Genomic DNA, 18498 nt, shown 5'->3' with positions numbered 1-18498 from the left:
CACACTGGCAACTCCTCCAGCACACGACGCGGCGTCAAAGACCATTCGTTACGATTCCTCTCTGTTACTCGGGCCAGCATTACCGTGACTTTGGGTTCCCTTTCAATAAATTTACAGCCAATTTTCCCTCATAGAAGCACAAATTCCCTGAGTTTTCCCCGAGTTTTTCCAGACAACTCAAAATCCCTGAAAATTCTCGGTTTTCCCGATTGGTAGACACCCTGGAAGCGCAGACGAGGATGGCAGAAGCTTTCATGCTTTATTTTTGAGAAGTGTAAATAATGAATAGTAGATTTCGAATTGAATATCAAATCAAATACTGAGTATCAGAATATTTAACACAAACTTTTATGCTTACTAAAAAACACAGCACTGCAAATGTCCAGGAGGCTAATCATATTACATCTTACCAGCTATTAGTAACTTTGGCAACAAGTAATCGAGATGTGTAGTATGCTCTGCAAGTGCTCTCTCTCCCCGAGAGAGAACAAAAGTAGACTCTCTGCTTCTGTTTGATTCATATTATGGGCACCTAACTGAAAGCACAGATTTTTCAAACTGGCTCACCTATATATCGCTGTCGTACCCTGGGAGTTTGACCAACCAGTTGCAGCTGCTTGACATTTGCGTAAATAAGGACAGGCTTGTAGGATTGTAAGGAATAAGGATTGTAGCCTATCCTTGTAGGATAGGCTACAATAGTTTTAAACAGGCTGGTTAACAGAGGAAATGCATCAGCTAACCCTGATGGGCTGTGTCAAGCGTGTGTCCCAAGGGCAAGTGGTGGGCTGGACTGCTGTGGCCTGGAACATCCCAGACCTAATCAGACAAGCATTTCTAATGCACTTTATAGCACTGAAGATTGTGCACTGTGTGAAGAAGACAGTGACAGAGCTCAGAGACAACAATGAAAACAATGAGCACAGCGATGATGATTGCGAGTGAACTCGGGCAATTTCATGGCTGGTGCTGAATACTGGTGTAGGAAGAGTGATGGCGGCCGACAAGCCACGCAGTCACCCCTAGATTTATTTTGCAAAAAAGCGAGAAGATGGAGAGCAGTGCGGCGGCTGTGGTGACTAGCCCGGTCCAGAAGGAGAGTGCATTCTGTCCAATGCTTGTGACCCAAGCCACCAGAGATATGCGGTGAAATGACAAAGATGACCCCCCCTTCCCCCCCACCACTATTTCCTGTAAATGATACTTGCCTTGTCTGGCTGTTTACTACTTATTTGGGTCAGCTTACATTCAAGAAATGTTTTTTGTAACTTTTTGACCTGAATTTTGGGAATTGGCTTAGATTCGAATAAATACAGTACGTGGTGAATGCGGCTATTCACAAGGTAGCAACAGCAGCCACAGTCAGCGATGTTTGAGAGCATTTAGGAATAAGTCATTGCTTAAAAAAAAATATATCCAAAAGATGTAGAATGCCCAGACTTACTACAGGAAGTCGCCGGCGTCCAGCTCCAAGACACGCACTGGCTTGCTCCTTTTCTTCTTCCACTTCTTGGCTCTCCCGTCCACGTGAATATCCTAAAGTTGATGGGCAGATGTGAAGGCACCAAACATTTTATTTATTTCAATACCCTAAGGGTCCACAGCGCAATACAGAGAGAAGTTGGTACATAGGTTAAAGAAAAACACCAGCCAAGCAACATTACAGAAGATCGGAAGAGCAGTTAAAAATACAACACAAGCTGACAAAAATAATGTAAGAATACAATAGGTGCATATAACTACAGAAATTATTGGTAATGGCCACATTGAATGACGCAGCATCTTAAATGATGGCAACGGAGTGGTAAATTCAACCTGATTTTAATTTATTCAGAGAATAACTCGCTGGCAAGGAATATAGACTAAATGCTGCTTAACCCTTAAAGGGTCGAATTATTTTGAAAAAAAAGCTTTCCTAGGCGGTCAAATTACTTTATTGCCGATCTTGAATCTACTGAATCTATAAAATCGGGAATAAATAGTAAAAAAAAAAAAAATTAGGAACAGTATTTTGGTGTCGGCATCACTCAGAACTGCAAAATGTTCAATAGTATTTCAGAGTGATGTACTCCTTGAAACACAGGTCTACGCACAGTGCCTTATTGCAGTCTGCACACCTAAAACGCGTGTCTGTTCTCCTCTTGGAGCGATGAGTTGTGTTGGCACACACATGACATATTCTCTGCGTGCGGCTGCCTTGGCCAGAGGCACCCTCTTGCGTAAGCACGTTGCCGCTGAGACCGAAAATACCTCGCAAGCGGCGATGATCAACAAGCTAAATGCAGCACCAATCAAGATAGAAATCAACTTCCCCACAACCCCTGCAAGAGAGTGCCGACAAAGAGAAAGATCACGTTTCGTGGGCCTCCACTGCTATCACGCGGCGAAACCAAAACCGCAAAAGGGGTGTTGCAGCAGTCTGCGCGAAGCGCTGAAGCTACAAATGAGTTCTTTTTATCTCTGCAAGAAGGTAGCAAAAATTTCAAATGCTTCTTGTAAGTCCTAAGAGGTGGAAGCACCTCCCAGTAAGCACGCATCATCATTATAGCGCAAAATTTCAAACGGAGGGTCGAAACTGTACCCGTACGGCAAATATCTTACGGGACATAAAACCGCCGCCGTACATATACGGCAAAAACCTTCAAAGGGTTAAACAACTGCTTCCTACAAAACTTACTACACAAGAAAACGACTCAAAGGCCAACTGCAATGAAACTTCCCTTAGGTTAAATTGCCCATAAATTATTAGCATATACTATCAATGTAATCTTGGCAAAGCCATGAGGCTGGTAATTGTCTAATTTTCTTATTACCAGCCTTTAAATAGCTGCTAAGCAGACGACGCATGCACCTGGTGGTGAGCGGTGGCGACGCAGAAATGGCAAAAGTTGGTATTTTGACTGCTGATCTCTCAGTTGCGCCTAGGCATCAATGCGCATAACTCGCTCAACATGTGCAGGTTGATGGGCGACTCTCTCGGCGTGCTTTCTCGTTGCGCACGTGATTTGAGTTGCTGCAAAATTCTGACGCATTTCGTGGACGTCGGGTGCTCAAATACATACTCTAACACGAGCAATGGCTGTGCAGCACACAACGCTGAGTAGAGAAAGGCCCGAACACATCTTTCCTGTCCCAACTTTGATAGCGCAAGTGTGCACTGCAGTGCAACAGGCAAGTGGGACACGGACCAGCCAACGTGCACCAAGCATAGTAAACTGTGGTTGACGAAGCTGCACATTAACAGTAGTCACTTACCCATGCAAGATCTGCTTGGCCAATGTTTTCTCGGAATGGCTAAAGTACTACTATAAGGTGCAATGACGCACGAAAACCAATGTGAAGTTGTATTCAGGGACGATACTCTCAAGCGATCATTTCCTGTAGTGCATCATCTTCAAGACATTTCATGCGTCTCTACATTGGACGCGTCAAAGTATACAAACGCAAGCCCTTCTGACATAGTGCCAGAAATGCCGTCAGCAGGAACTGCACGCTGGTTTGGTCACGAAGGAGAATGTGACGTGGCAGCCACCATGCAATGCCACCAGAGCAAAATGGGCCTGCTTGATCACGGCTGAAGTCCAGCCTGTCTGGCTGCAAGTTTACGTGCACTTCTAGCCCCTCTAGCCCAGCTGTGCCGAGTTTCGGCTACTTATCCTTCACAACAGATGGCTGTAGTTGTCTGATCAGTCAATGAGCCTGGCATTTCCGAGTGCCAAGGCAGCGGCTGGTGAAGTCGGATACATCGAGCTGGAGATTGTAAGATCGCTAAAATTTTACCCTGCGCTTTAAACGTGACTGGCAGCAGTGCGGCGATCCTTTATGGCCGCAGCGCAAGCGCTAAAGTGCGTGGCGAGCGAGCGCTTTGTTGGTTGTCGAAGGCATTCGACACCTTGGCTGCTGGTCAGCCAAGCTAGCACGCGATGCACCCTGTTCCAGTGGCTCTGGCATGCAATAGGACATTTTCTATTTCTGCACAAACCACACAAGACCGTAGATCTTCCAATTTTCGTTGATGTAGCATAAATGCGCCACGCGTGGATCCCATCTGCTTTAAGCCGGACTAAATCCTCACCTTGGGCTTGGCCACCCCAATGTGCTCTTGTTTGAGTGGAGGCAAAACGCATCAAGGCTCCGCTATTGAACGTACACAACCAGATAGAGAAAACCAGCTTGACTCGTTGCGTGCTTTGTGCCGCAACGGCGATGGCACAGTGCACAAAGCAGCTAGCAAAGTATACTAACTCTGTGGCTATCAGATATGAGGGACCTGTTCGCTGATACACAGAAACAGTATACAAGCAAGAAAACCAGATGGCCCGGGCGCTGGTTGTCTACAGTCTCCAAAGTACGTCACTTCTGGTGACTTGTAATGGCGGCACCTTTATTATTATTTTTTTTTTCAGTTTCAGTATGAAAAACATTTTTGTGAACGTCTTGTGAAGCGCCCACTCACATTTCAAGCATAAAATATTCCAAAGAGGCTACTGTATGCCTAAATTATCTGAAACAGCTTTTTATGTGGTCTAGAATTTCGTTGCAGTTGGCCTTTAAGAGGCTAGTCCTACAGCAGCTGCAGGCATGGCGGGTTCAGCCAGCATGGTGGGTAGTACAGTAAAACCTTGTTAATTCTGATTTCTTGGGACCACAACAAATATCCAAATTAACTGAATGTTGAATTATCAAGGGTATCAAGAAAACTAATAAACAAATGCTTACTATGTCAACACACTTTTATTTACTAAATGAATCAGCAAATCCTATTTCCACTTTGCACAAAAGCAGTACGGAAGCTGGAATTATAATCTCGTGACTGATTACCGGTTGCAGCACACGTCTTTTTCTGAGACACGCTTTTAACTACTGCACTCACATCCCGATTATTTTTTCGCAGTGAGCTGGTTGCCAACAGATCATACATCTATTGCGATGTAGCCAGCACTCTTCATCCTCGACAGCTTCGCACTGTTTGCTGCTACAGGCGAAATCACGGCTACTATCGACGTGATCATGGACGACGAACACATTGAGTCTAAATGAAACCACTGTCTGCTGCAATAACAGCAGATGAAACCGCGGTCTCTATCGACAAGATCATGGGTAGCGACTACGCAGTTATAAAGGCATGCAGCTAACGCGCACACCATGTTAAAATGAAACTATTGTTCGCCACAACCACCGCCAATGAAACAGCGGTCGCTCTTGATGCGATCATGGCTGGCGATTACGCAGTTATGAAGGCACGCGGCCAATGCGATGTTATGCATGGGAGTAAAAGCAAGAATAAAGGCTTTAAAGGCACAAAGCGTTCTAACGTTGCTGCCATCCACGTACCATTTCTGCTGATGACTATGGCGATGCGGACTCTTGACACTTCATTTCAGTTGGAAGCTAAGCACTGTTTTTGCTCTTTTGCATTGCGCATATGCAGCACTCGTCAAGCTGCGAGCGTTGTTCGAATTAACCAAAGTGAGGCGAAATACGTTAGAATTAATGAGAGTTTCATTGAATTACATAATGAGTACACCTGCTGGGACCAGAGGACAAGTGTGAATTAATTGTTTTTCCAAATTAATGCAGTTTTACTGTACATGGTCTTCGCCTAAGCTTCTGTCTTTCGGCTTCAGACAATTCCCTAGCTTTACAAATTGAGCATATTAACAAAATACTACAACAATTCGGAATGCTTATTCTAGCGTGGAGAGACTTATTGCCTGCACGTGATTAGAAGAATATTTTTTATTGGAAATTTAGTAAAATAAAGCGCAATAATTATTAGAGCAAGAACATTTGAAGCTACAAGCACAAAGATTAGACAAATCCATGAACTACGACATTATCCTCATTATAACTGAATGATTGCAGCACCAGAGTTACCCCCAGTAAATTTCTGTAGAAAACTGTTAGTCGAACCTCGATATATCGAACAGTGCAGTGATCCTGAAATAGTTCGATATAGCCAGAATTTAATATTTGAAATCATGTAAAAAATGGGTCGAAAATGCCTACAAATCAATCGATGAACCAATCGTGGCACATTAAATACTTCCTTGAACAAACAAAGTATTTATTTCTTTGGCTGAAAGTACTGCAGCAGTGTAGCCTGCTTCTTATTGGCAACCACGTGCTTAACTACAGCATGCTCAAGATACAGTCAAGTCCACTTATAACAATGTTCAAGTGCCATGAAAATTTCATTGTTACAACCGATAATTGTTATAAACAGGTTGCACGAAAAAAAGCATAACAACTGCAAAGAGGGGTCACAGACGGCAAGTGACATGCCAGCTCCGCCGAGGCATCGTTTTGGTGGTCCCGAAAGGGGCCGTGTAAAAAATACGAGAAGGTTGCCGCAGCTGCCTCTCAGCTTGAAAATCCCTTAGCGCCCCCCCCCCCCAAAAACAAAGAAGACATGAATACCTAAGAGCATTTAACGAGGGCAAAATAGCTTGCACTTCTCACTTCTTTGCTGAAATAAACCCGTAATCGGCGAGTTTCGACTGCTTCGCGGCAATCTTGCCGATGTCTTTCTGGAGGGCATCCAAATGTTGAACATGTCCGAGCGAAAGATTTTTTGCAAAAATGAAGTCCCGCAGGGAATCGATCATTCTTGAGGCCTCCTGTTGAGACACAACTTGTACAGGTTCCGGTTCATCTTCGTCGTCGCTGCTGTTGTCTTCCGCGCCGGTGACTGTTGCAACGATCGCCTCGTCAGTCAATTCTTCGTTTGTCGCGACTGCATCATCGGCGTGCAAGAATTCTTGAAGCCCCTCCGCGTCGCCGTCATCACCACGCACCGTAGACCAAAGTTCTGTAATGGCTCCATCGGCAGTAGCTTCGCGATACTCCGCATCACTGATATCCCCGGAAAAGTCCACTTTTTGGAAGCAATTCATGACGGTGGAGGAGCTCACTTCTGCCCATGCCCCAAAAATGAATTGGACAGCCATCAGAAGCGAAATCTTAAAGTCTGGAGCGGGTCGGCATTCACGCACAGCAATGTCCAGGTTAAGAGCAAGCCTGCTCAACACACGTCGGCGATATAATGCCTTGAAGCATGCAATCACACCTGTGTCCATGGGCTGCAAGCCTGCAGTCGTGTTTGGCGGCAAGAAAAAAAATTTTCACATGCGACAGCTTCTGGGCAGTCTGGTGTGCAGTACAGTTATCAAGGACCAACGCCACCTTCGTGCTGTATCCGCTGATCGAACTCGCTCAGCCACTCGCGGAAAAGTTCACGCGTCATCCACGCATTCTTATTATGACGGTAACGAACTGGAATCCTCGCAGCACCACGGAAACAGCGGGGATTCATAGATTTTCCAATTACGAAGGCGGGACACTTGTCGCTGCCGTCCATATTCGCGCAAAGGAAAACGGTCACCCGTAATTTGCTCTGCTTGCCGCCCTTACAGGGATCGCCTTTGAGTGCATGTGTCTTCGATGGAAGCATTTGGAAGAATAGCCCGGTCTTGTCACCATTGTACAAGTCCCGGTCCGCATATGCTTCGCGGATGTACGGCAGTGTTTCATCTAACCACTTCAGTCTAGCGTCGACATCGAGCGACCCTGCCTCGCCCACGACTGCCTTGTAGACGATTCCGTGCCTCTCCTTGAACCGCTGAATCCAGCCACCACCAGGCTGGAAATCGGTATTTTGAAGGAGATACGCAAAGTGCTTCGCCTTCTCTGCCAAAATTGGGCCACTAATTGGCAAGTTCACAGCACGTGCGCTAAGGAACCACTGATACAGTGCCTCCTCCACGTCTTTGTAGGCGCCATGCCGAATCCTTTTCCGGCCGTCCTCCATAGCATGGCCAGCACTAGCATGGCATTCGTTTTCAGTCATCTTGAGCGCATTGCAGATAATGGTTGAAATTGTCGGCTGTGACAGGCCGTACTTGCGTACTAAGTTGCACACTTTTTCACCACCTCTGTGCTCTCAAAATGTTTCGCTTCATTTCCAAAGATATTGCCGCTCGCTTTCTCTTCTGCGGCAGTTGATCCAGTTGAGCCATGCTGGCCGCGCTTCCTGAAGGAGAATCCTCCATCGTTGAACTCTGGGGGGGATCCGATGGGCTTGCAGAACCAGTAGGACCAAGGCCGGTGATGGCAGATGACGAAAACCTCGCTGGCAACGCAGGTGCTTTGACACTGTACGCTGCCTTCGGAACACGTGCAACTGGTGAAACAGGAACCAAGGAGAATGGGAACGATGGGGCAGCCCACACTCAACTGCCGTGACGCGTTTTCAACGAGCAGCACACCCTCAGAATGGACTGCTCCCCGCGCGCCGATACAAAAGCAACAAAAGAAATGCCTTCCTTCGCTCTCCTACTCTGCCCAGAGGAAAGCGTCCGTCTTTTCTCCTGCTTCTCCTGCTCACCCCATTCTCCTCGCATGCGTCGTCACGTGAGCTTTTCGCCGCCCCTGTGCAGGCGGCTCCGCATACACGTGCGCGCTTTTGGCGGAGTAGTTTGGCCGGCGTGGTCGCTGCGTTTGCATGTTTTTTTTTCTGTGAGGGTTGGCTCCAAACGACTACATTTAATTGTTACAACCGACCATCTCGTATGATAGCATTGTTATAAGCGGTTTATTTTACCATAGAACACATTGCAAAAGTGACGGTGCCGCGGCTGTCCATTGCTATATCCGATATATTGTTAAAAGCGGGATTGTTATAAGTGTGTTTGACTGTAGTCGACAAGCGATAGGCCAATGCCTTTTATTGCGCCGCAGCGGCTGCGTAGAAGAGCCGAAGCACCTACCGCCTCAATAAAAGTAAGTGCTCCCGAGAACATCAGTGCTCACGTGATCACCCTCGGCAGCAATCTCCGTGTCTGTCATCCGCCGCTATACCGCTGCTGTCGTCACCGCTAACGAAGTCTTCAAATGCACATGCTTTGTGGCTCAGCGTTGACAAGCGCTCTAACTTGCGCCAGGGGCGCAATGGGAGATGGTTGTTCGAAATGCGCATTCAGTTTACATTCAGTTTCTCCTCACACAACTGTCCCAGGCTACGGCAACAGCACAAGCCATGTGCGTCCGTGCAGTGTAGGCCAATCACCCGAGGCGAAACTGAATGCAAACTGAACATGCGTTTTGAACAACAATCTATGATAGTACTCCAGGTTTCGTTAAACTCGCATTCTTCCTCTATATTGTCCAATCCTGCTTCTTCAGTTGCTTCTTCGGAAGCTTCTTCAGCATGGCTAACGAAACTTGTATGCCAAAAGCAATGAACTATTGTCGACTGCTGTGACGTCCCAAGAGGCTTTCACATCATTTGAACTGCACCCAAAAGGTTTATGTTTAGCTCTCGGCCCATCCCGATTTTCACAAGCAAAATGTCGATCAGCCAATGCTTATAAATGTACTTGAAAGTGTGAACAATGCCTTGGTCCAATGGCTGCAGCTTCGATGTAGTGTTTGGTGGTAAAAACTTCATTTCAATGTTGCTCAGCTGGACATTGGTGTAGCGTGCCAGGCAATTAACGATGAGGCACACCTTCCATCCCTGAAGCGCCAGCTCCGAGTCCCATACCTTCATCCATTTTTGAAATACATCCAGTCATCCATGACTTCTTGCTGCAGGCATATGTCACCAGAATACTGGGGCAGTTCCGCATGCACCTCGGGGCTTAAAACTTGCCTATGACAAGTGGCGGCGGCTTAGTGCTTCCATCCACATTGGCAGCCAATAGAACTGTTATACGAGCCTTGCTTTGTTTGTCGCCATGGCGCTTACCCCCAATGCGGTCGAGCGTTCATCGCGGAAGCATTTGCCAGAACAGGACCATTTCATCCACATTAAATATCTGGTTTGGCTCATACTTGGCAAGAACCTGGGGCCACTCTTGTTCTACCCTTCATTGGCGTCGTCAGTCGGACTTCTAGATTTGTCGCGCGCGCATCGGCATGTTTTGCAGATAGCAACTCTGCTAGCAGGCACCGATCTATGAAAGGTGCAATAAATGCCCTTGTGATTGTTTGCACTACTGTGTTGTCGTTCCTTTGTCCCAAGAGCATGGAGGAAAACCCCACACACTTCAGTAGAGAAGAGTATATATAGACTACCGACAAGTCTACACAATTGGTTGCATTTGAGTCCTTTTGTTTGTTCAAGCTCTGCTCAAAGCGTTAAACAGCACAACACTCCCAAGAGACTTGAGTATTGCCTCGAAGAATGCGCGTAGAATTCTGCTGTGCACAATTAAAGTGCTGGGCAAAAAAAGCTGAAACTGCAGCATACACACCTCATCAATGTCTTCATCTTTTTTCAGTACGTACGGAGCATCTGAAATAAACAAAAGAGGGTGAAGTGATGCAACAAGAGGCCTATCCCATGTTACTCCCTATTGACATCACAGCATTTCTGGTATTCACATGGTGTAATTCTACAACACATACGAAAAGAAGGTTGCAATTTAGCCCAAAGGGTAAAGCACAGACAGCAATGACAAAGAACTAGTAGTACAGTTAAACCTCGACATCACAAAATAGGTAAAATTGGCAATCTGCTTCGTTATACTAAAATTTTGTTGTATTGAAATTCGACCTTTTATGCGAATAAGTACAGTTGCCGATCCATTTTTCTAACACAGAAAGGGGCTGCAAAGTTTTCCAGATCATTGGGCAATCGAAAAAAGCAAACTTGAATGAGAAAACAATTGATATTGATGGATGAGGGAGTCGGCGACGAATGATACTGTTTCATGCCACATCCACGATATCTTCACATCGAAGGAACGAATTAAGCAAAGCCAGCCACACTTTCACGTGCACTGCACCTCTATGGCTGATAGCGTCGCCCGTACTAGGATGACACTATTGGCATGGATAGAATGCTTCGTCATTCTCTCGCTTCAACGGGTCACCGAAACTCGAGATTACGCAACTTCCGATAGTACCGTATTTGCTCGATTCTAACGCACACCCGATTTCAGTTACAAAAAAAAAAAAAAAAAAAAAAAAAAAAAGAGAAAAAAAAGAACGCTCTCGATTATAATGTGCACCCGTTTGCTGTGACCTAAAAAAGGAACAATCCTTTACAGTACCACACACCTCAGTCTTACATACAGAAATACAACTTTCTCTCATTTGGAAAGAAGTTACTCCCAATGCACTAAATTTGCAATAAAAAAAAAAAAGTCACAGTTTTGCCCGAAAGGTGAAGCATCGATTACGATAGCAAATTTAGTAGACAGCCATACGAAAACTAAGGATAGTAGCTTTATCGGCCGTATAAACTTTTAAACAATCGCTTACTAGATAAATTAACAAGCATGGTGTCACGCATGCTCAAGCCAACATGAACACGTCTCACTCAATGACTGCAGAAACTATCAAAACTCTGGAGCGAGGAAGTGCAGTAGCAGGAGCGAGGGAATTGACCATTGTGCGGCCTCTCGTTTCAACGCAAACTAAGCGACGAGAACACAGCGTGGTGTGCCTAGATGCGTAGACTCATGTCTTCATCGCAGATCGCTTTCAAGATAGGGGCCGCACCGTACGTAGTAGCCGCCGTTGTTGAGCACCTCTACTGTTTGCACCAGTCCCACATACAAGTTTCGGGAACTCCGAACGCCTGTGATGGTGGCCCAATTTCCGTTCAAATCCGCACACGTGATCGCTTTCCTTTTAACCCTTTCACTGTCACAGACGTACCGGTACGTCATCGCGCTTCCCCCCCACAGTGTCACTGACGTACCGGTACATTCTCTATCGTGTGTTCAAAATTTTGTGCCTGAGTGCAAAGCTGGCGCTCCTGGACTGGCCACGCCATCTGTTGACTCTTTCTACAAGTTCGTATTTTGGCCCCGACCTGTGTTAGTCCATGTATTGAAGAGTACGGTGCGACTGCCCCCCCCCCCCTTTCTCTTTGCTGAGTGACGCGGTGGCTCCGCGTTCGCTGGATGATGCGTCGCACACGTGTGGTTATGGGTTCAAGGGTTGTTCTGTTATCTCCGCTGGTTTGAAGGTTTCTATTTTTCTTCTGTTGGTGTGTCTGCTACGGCATGTCAAGTTCAGGCACACGTACCGTTTCCTCTTCGAAAAGGGCGACTCGATTGACGCTTTCGCTTTCTCGCTGCACCCTCGCTTCCGACTTGCAGCAGTAAACGTAAAGCCCTTCGAACTTTGTTTTAGCCTTTTTTCATCTCCCTCTGTCTTCCTTATCACACAACGTCCCATTTCTCTCCGTTGTGCGGGCGACTGAAAGCGCATCGTCCCTGCGCGCGGTTACTTTCGCATGGCTGAGCGCGCGGGACCTTCGTCTGCTCTTTGGAGCGATGGCTCTTCCGATTAAGAATATGAGCCGAGCTCCGATTTGGGCTCGGACAGCGTCTCATGCGAGGAAGATATGAGTTCCACATCGTCAGATTTGGATGTTGAACGATGTTATAGTCAGGCTGATGATGATGTTTACTAACAACAGCTGCAGGACACTGAAAGGTGCACATTGCATTGACTATGTTATTTGTATACCAATCATAATCAAAAATAAATTGCGATGTTCATTCCCTGTTATGCTCGTTCCCTGAAACCAAGCCGACATTGGGGGTGCGTCACGGCCAGAAAGGCCCGACAGCGAAAGGGTTAATTGCGGCATCACGATGGACTCGCATGTCTTCGCAGTCGGCACTTCCATGCTGATAGAGCAAATGCAGAAAACAGGAAGGCGAACGGTGCACTAACCTAAGCTAAAGGAAACATTGCCTGAGCACTCGTACTGCAGCACACGGAGGAAGTTACGGCAGCTAGGCTCAAAGCGCGTACGAGGTGGCCATTTTGAAATGCCAATGGTGATATGGTAACGGAGATTTAGGGCCGTACTCGATTCTAATGCGCGCACAATCTTTGGACCCATTTTATCTGAAAAAAAGTGTGCGTTAGATTCGAGTAAATACGGTAAATGTGCTGTAAGACAGCTTACATGATGCCATGCAGTCTCTGCACACCCACTCTTTGCACATGCGGCAGATTACGTTTAAAGCAGGGTGCATGGATGCGTATGTGCTCAGTCCCACTCACAGCCTTGCGCAGCCATTGCTGAGACGCGCGCCAACTTAAACCGGTAGGGCATTTAGATTATCGCTTACTAAAAGCGTGCAGTAATCTACTAATGGCACTACGCAGCACGTGCTGTAAAACAGATAGCTGAAGATGCTTATCGCAATAGGTTTTGTGACAACAGCTGTGAATGCGGCTTGCGATGACTTGCGGAGATTTGCCCGTACTGAAATAGGAAACTGTGCGTGCCATTGTTTATACGTGAGAGGGGCGCACAGCTATAGACTCTTCTCAATCGCGCGCCTTTTCTTGTCCACATGAAATCTCGCGGCCAGAAAATGTATACCATCGCAGTCTGCAGCAGAGAACGGCAGCCTGTTTCGTTTATCACCTATATGAAACAGATAGGCGAAGATGCTTATCGCAATAGGAATGGCGGCGACAGCTGTCAATGCCGTGTGCGACGACTCTGGAGAAGATCTGCTGGTACCAAAATGAGAAACTGAGTGCGTGCCGTTGTTTTCACATGAAACGGGCGGGTGAGTATTGCGGTGAAACTGCTGCGGCGGGAGCTACGTACTTTTCTCATTGCAAGCGCATAGCGTACATTCTTGTTTACATGGGATCTAGCAGCCGGAAAATGTGCCATAGATTGCAGTTTGGTGACATACAAAACGTTGGTGCCAAAAAATCGTGTTTTCCGAGAACGTATGAACCGGTAAAAAATGAGTTAACTCTATTAGTCATTTTTTTTGTGTGTTCGCGATCGCAAATGTTGGCGCCAGGAAAATGTATTCAACGGGAACGTATCAACAAGGTTCTACTGTATGTGCATACAAAATTGGCCCTCTGAATCTTAAGTCATCACCGCTCACAGCCATGGTTGGCGCATGTGTAACTTCCTTCCAACCGGCAAACTCAAGGAATGAACGAGTTTAACAAAACCGAACTGGCCACGTACCACCATGCAGAGGATGAGCAGGTTCTGCATTCTCAGAAGCAGGAGGCGGTGTTGGTTCAGAGGGCGCTTTTGGTTGTGCCTTGGGTGCCTTTGCCCGCTCGACGGAGGGTTCCTTTGGCACGTCTTCGGCAACTGCAGCACCCGACGACTCGCAGACAACGCTGCTCTGCCCTGAAGTGGTATCCTCCTCTCTCTCGTTCGCCGACTGCTTGGTGCCCGGCTCAGTGGCACGGCGTTGCTGTTTCTTCTGCTCTCGTTGTTCCAGTTTCTTCTCCTTCCTGAAAGAGTATTTAACGACCTGAGGCTAATAATACAAATGCTTCAAATTGGTGTGATTTCTCGCACCCACCGAAATGTGGCTGCTGCCACTAGGGGGTGGAAATTGCCCTTTGTCACACAAGCAAGCACCAAGTTTTCCGCTTGTTAACACAAAAATGTCTCCAGAAGAATTGGAATAGTGCTAGTTTCAAATCAAAATCAGATAAATACAGCAGGCTTCCATTAATTAGACTCAAATTTATTATTAAACATTTCAGTTAATTCGTTACTGAACAAGGTTCCGGATGGAACCTGTACATTTCTTCGGGTCAAAACTTATTTATTATAATAGCATTTGCAAGACAATTCCAAATTCACTGGTCAGGATACACATGCCTGACCCAAATGATGATGCGAACAGCAGCAGTGTCTTGTTTCGTGGTGCCTAGAGCACAGTGAATGCACCCAACAAATAATATCTTCTGCTAAAACCACCTATATTATCTTGCGCTGGAAAGCATTTCAGACGAAAATAGCAGCTTACAAATAATGATTACAGCGTTTATTCGATTAGAATGTGTGAACCCCCCTCCCCCTTAATAAAATCTGGTCTGAAAATTGCCTGTACGGTGCAATCAGATATGAAACAACTGTGTTTGTAGCATTTGCAACAGCCTACTACCAGAGGTGAGAGAACAAACGGAAGTTAATGACAATTTAGTTGAAATAATAAAAAAAAAAAGAAATGGGCATGGACAGGACATGTAATGAGGAGGGAGGATAACCGATAGTCATTAAGTGTTACGGACTGGATTCCAAGGGAAGGGAAGCATAGCAGGGGGCGGCAGAAAGTTAGGTGGGCGGATAGATTAAGAAGTTTGCAGGGACGACATGGCCACAGTTAGTACATGACCGGGGTAGTTAGAGAAGTATGGGAGAGGCCTTTGCCCTGCAGTGGGCGTAACCAGGCTGATGATGATGATGACTATCAGAGCCAGCCTAAACTGCATCATTGGCAGTGCTGTCACAAGATGGCAACAGAACAAGTTCTCACATAGCTACTTTGTTTAATTATGAAAGCTCATTTGAAAGGAAAGTTATTTTACCTGCTGAGCTATAAGTAACAAGTTGTGTCACATGTTTTTGGCATTTTGCTGAGAAATGCACGAGTCACAGGACAAAATGGTGAGTCGAGACATGGGCCACCATCCTGTTTGCAATTGTTGCTGAGTGATTTCAAAAATGCAGAATGCACAATGGACTTTACGTAGGTCAACATGTTGCGGTTCATAGACAGTGATAAACTGTGGTCTAAGAGTAACAACGACGGACATCAGGTGTAAAAAAATTTCTGTTCTGTGAAGGTAGACTTGGATGGCTGCCATCCTTTCTTTACTGGCATAATAGGAGGCATGATACATGTCTCTGGTTAAAAAATTTGGTGCACAGTAAATTTTTACCAGAGCCCATAAAAAATGCACGTGTGTTCGATTCAGAGCTGTCAGAATACAGGCAGATACTGACAAATGCATAGATAGTGCTTCGGCGTTTTTTATGGCTTTTGTAGCTTCTGGATAATTCAACCCGATTTTGTGGGTCCTATCAGGGCTTAACTAAAGAAAGTTAATAATATTTGAAAAATACAGGGTTTCAATATTGAATCAAGCATGCTAAGTGCTTCTGTGTACCCACAAGTATAAAAGAAAACTGAAGGAAATGAAGTTGTAAAAAAGAAATGTAACCCATCTTTTTTAACACACAATTCTACTCGAAAGCAGCTCGTTGAGATTTATTTATGGTGTAACATACTAGGGAGTTTTAGTTTAGGGGATGCGAGGCGTTGGGGCCCCTAACGCTTGGGTGCATTTGCGTTTGCGTACGCAAGCAGGAACACGTTATAGGTTAGCGGCCCCAAACGCAAGCCGCAGTGAGGTCGCATGCGCTCGCAGCGCCATCAACGTCTGATCTTTGCTGCGTTAGCATTGTTCAAAACATGAAATCAAGCACATGAAGTAAAGCACATAAAGCTATTGTTATTAAAAGCAGTTAATAGAGAGGTTTAGAGTGTCCGGTATTCGGGTAAACGCAGGCTGGGGCGTTGGGGCGGAGCATGGGTGGAGCCATGAACGGGAGCGTCCTGCATGGTGCAGCCACCTGGTGGCGCAAAGCTCAAACAGACAAAAACAGCTAATATTGCAGTAATCAAGTGTATTTTACTTTGCTGCGGGTATAAACTTTTGGCAGCAACACAGTTACGCCAGTGCCGAAAATTTACACCAGCAGCGAAGTAGAATAGACTTGGTTACAGCAATATTAGCTGCTTTTGTGCGTTTGAGCTTTGCGCCGCAAGGTGGATGCACCATGCACGCCGCTCCTGTGTATGGCTTCGCCCCAACTGCGTTTATCTGAATACCGGACACGCTAAACCTCTCTAATATATATAAAAACGACGTCTGTCGACACTTGGTGAAATATTTATTAGATTACCTACCCGTTAGCTACTTGTAAGTTCTCCTACACCGCGAGAGTCACGTGGGTAACGTGACCGCTTAGGGGCAGCGATGTTTTCGGCCGGCGAAACGACCCAAGGCCGCAAGTACACGTAGCGGTCTGCGCATGCGCAGTACCGTCGCCCCTAGTTCTTGCATACGCAAGCCGCTTGCGTCCCCTAAACTAAAACTTTCTACTAAAGCAATACTGGGGCTACTGGCAAGCTACAAGTGTAAGTGCTTTATACAGCATATAGGACTCAATAACCATAGCAGTTTCCTACATTTAGCCCTAATTAGGGGTGCACAAATACTCAACATTTCAAATCAAATAGACTTATTCAATTCGAGTATTCATTATTGTAAATTGTCAAATACAAAAGACGTAACATTTATTTGAGGCTCGAGGTAGACCAACAAAAGGAAGGACAATTTCGAACAATTCGGCTGCAGGAGAGCCGTGGTTGTAGTGTGGAGGCGCCAGTTCCGGAGAGAGTCCACGGAAAAGATATCTGCTCTACAATTTCCTATCATTTATTGATAAAAAGAATGCCTCCCTTTTAGACGAACAATATGTGAATTTGTGGTCTAAATTCTGGCAAAGTAACTTATACTTCGCCACTTCGCATCCACCTAAAAACAATTTCCAGTGCTGTAATATCCCGCTCACCTCCTTCAGTGAACACAGCACTCTGTCACTGTCACAGTGCGTCAGATAATTGAAAGCAGTTATCATTTACTAGCTCCTGACATAGCTTAATGTATTTGCCAAATGGACTCCTTTTCAGCTTCATATTTGTTTAGAAATAGGAAAGCATTCTATATATGATTTGATACTCGGAGGTAGTCTTTCTCGAAAATTTGCATTCGATCGAATTAGAAAATTTTGCTGTTTGAACATCCCTAGCCCCAGATGAAATTGCAAAATTTCCAACAAGCGTTCCAGACTCAATAGTCACCTATACAAGTCTTGCACAGATGACAATGCTACAATGTAGCGATCAGTTAAAAGACAATTACAAGCAAAACAATGTGGAAATGTTTTATGTTATCAGCAAAAAATTCTAAAAAAGTGTGGAGCAACTAACTTACTTTGTTTTCTTCTGCTTCGGCGCAGTCTCGACAAGCAGCTGGGTATGGACAAACTAAGTAGACAAAAAAATAATAATTAAGATTGAAAACATAATAAAAGACTATATGGGACATGTGTGTAAACAGTAATGCGGTGATTTGGGCTTGTTGGTAAGACATCGTGAGGCTTATAGCGCGTGAAAAAGACAAGGACGAAAGGAAGACGTGACACACGCAAGATTGTTGCAAGTTGGCGCCTGTGTGTGTCCCGTCTTCCTTTCGTCCTTGTCTTTTTCATGCGCTATAAGCCTCACGATGTGCAAACAGCACATTTTCTTTAACACAGATATGCGATAACCAGCACAGTAGGCAGCCTATGTCTAGACTTGCTCCCTTGTTCGGCCTTTGTAGCGGCACCGATGGACTTTGTTTGATTTTCCACAAGCAGTGTACGTACCTGCTTCCCTACGGTGCCATCTTTCTCAATGGCCTCAACTTTCATGACAACACCGCAACAGTCTGGAGTTGGGCACGCCTCGCCAAGGAACCCCTGAAGAAACGTTCACAAAAATTAGTCTGCAGTGAATGTCACTGAGGTGTTGAAGGAACAATCATGACAGACCAACCACCCCCCCTCCCCCCCCAATGGCGTCTTCCCTTCACTAAATGCGAAGCAATTATTCCACGTACCCTACTCATAGTACAATA

General features: G+C 45.7%; 1 protein-coding gene across 5 annotated transcripts in view; it reads right to left on the bottom strand.

The window, feature by feature from the left end:
- The window catches only part of LOC142583223 (uncharacterized), a 184903-nt gene that overhangs the window by 102260 nt on the left and 64145 nt on the right, over positions 1 to 18498 (bottom strand). For all 5 annotated transcript variants that reach the window (XM_075693591.1, XM_075693590.1, XM_075693593.1 and 2 more), the window contains 5 exons: positions 18248 to 18340; positions 17812 to 17864; positions 13973 to 14250; positions 10257 to 10297; positions 1445 to 1536 (listed from right to left, as the gene is read on the bottom strand). In XM_075693591.1, coding sequence (XP_075549706.1) covers positions 1445 to 1536; positions 10257 to 10297; positions 13973 to 14250; positions 17812 to 17864; positions 18248 to 18340 — 557 coding nt within the window. The remainder of the gene's footprint in view (positions 1 to 1444; positions 1537 to 10256; positions 10298 to 13972; positions 14251 to 17811; positions 17865 to 18247; positions 18341 to 18498) is intronic.

The sequence above is a fragment of the Dermacentor variabilis genome, chromosome 5 (assembly GCF_050947875.1).
Source record: "Dermacentor variabilis isolate Ectoservices chromosome 5, ASM5094787v1, whole genome shotgun sequence".
NCBI classification, from domain to species: domain Eukaryota; kingdom Metazoa; phylum Arthropoda; class Arachnida; order Ixodida; family Ixodidae; genus Dermacentor; species Dermacentor variabilis.
This window is presented reverse-complemented; position numbering and strand designations above follow the sequence as displayed.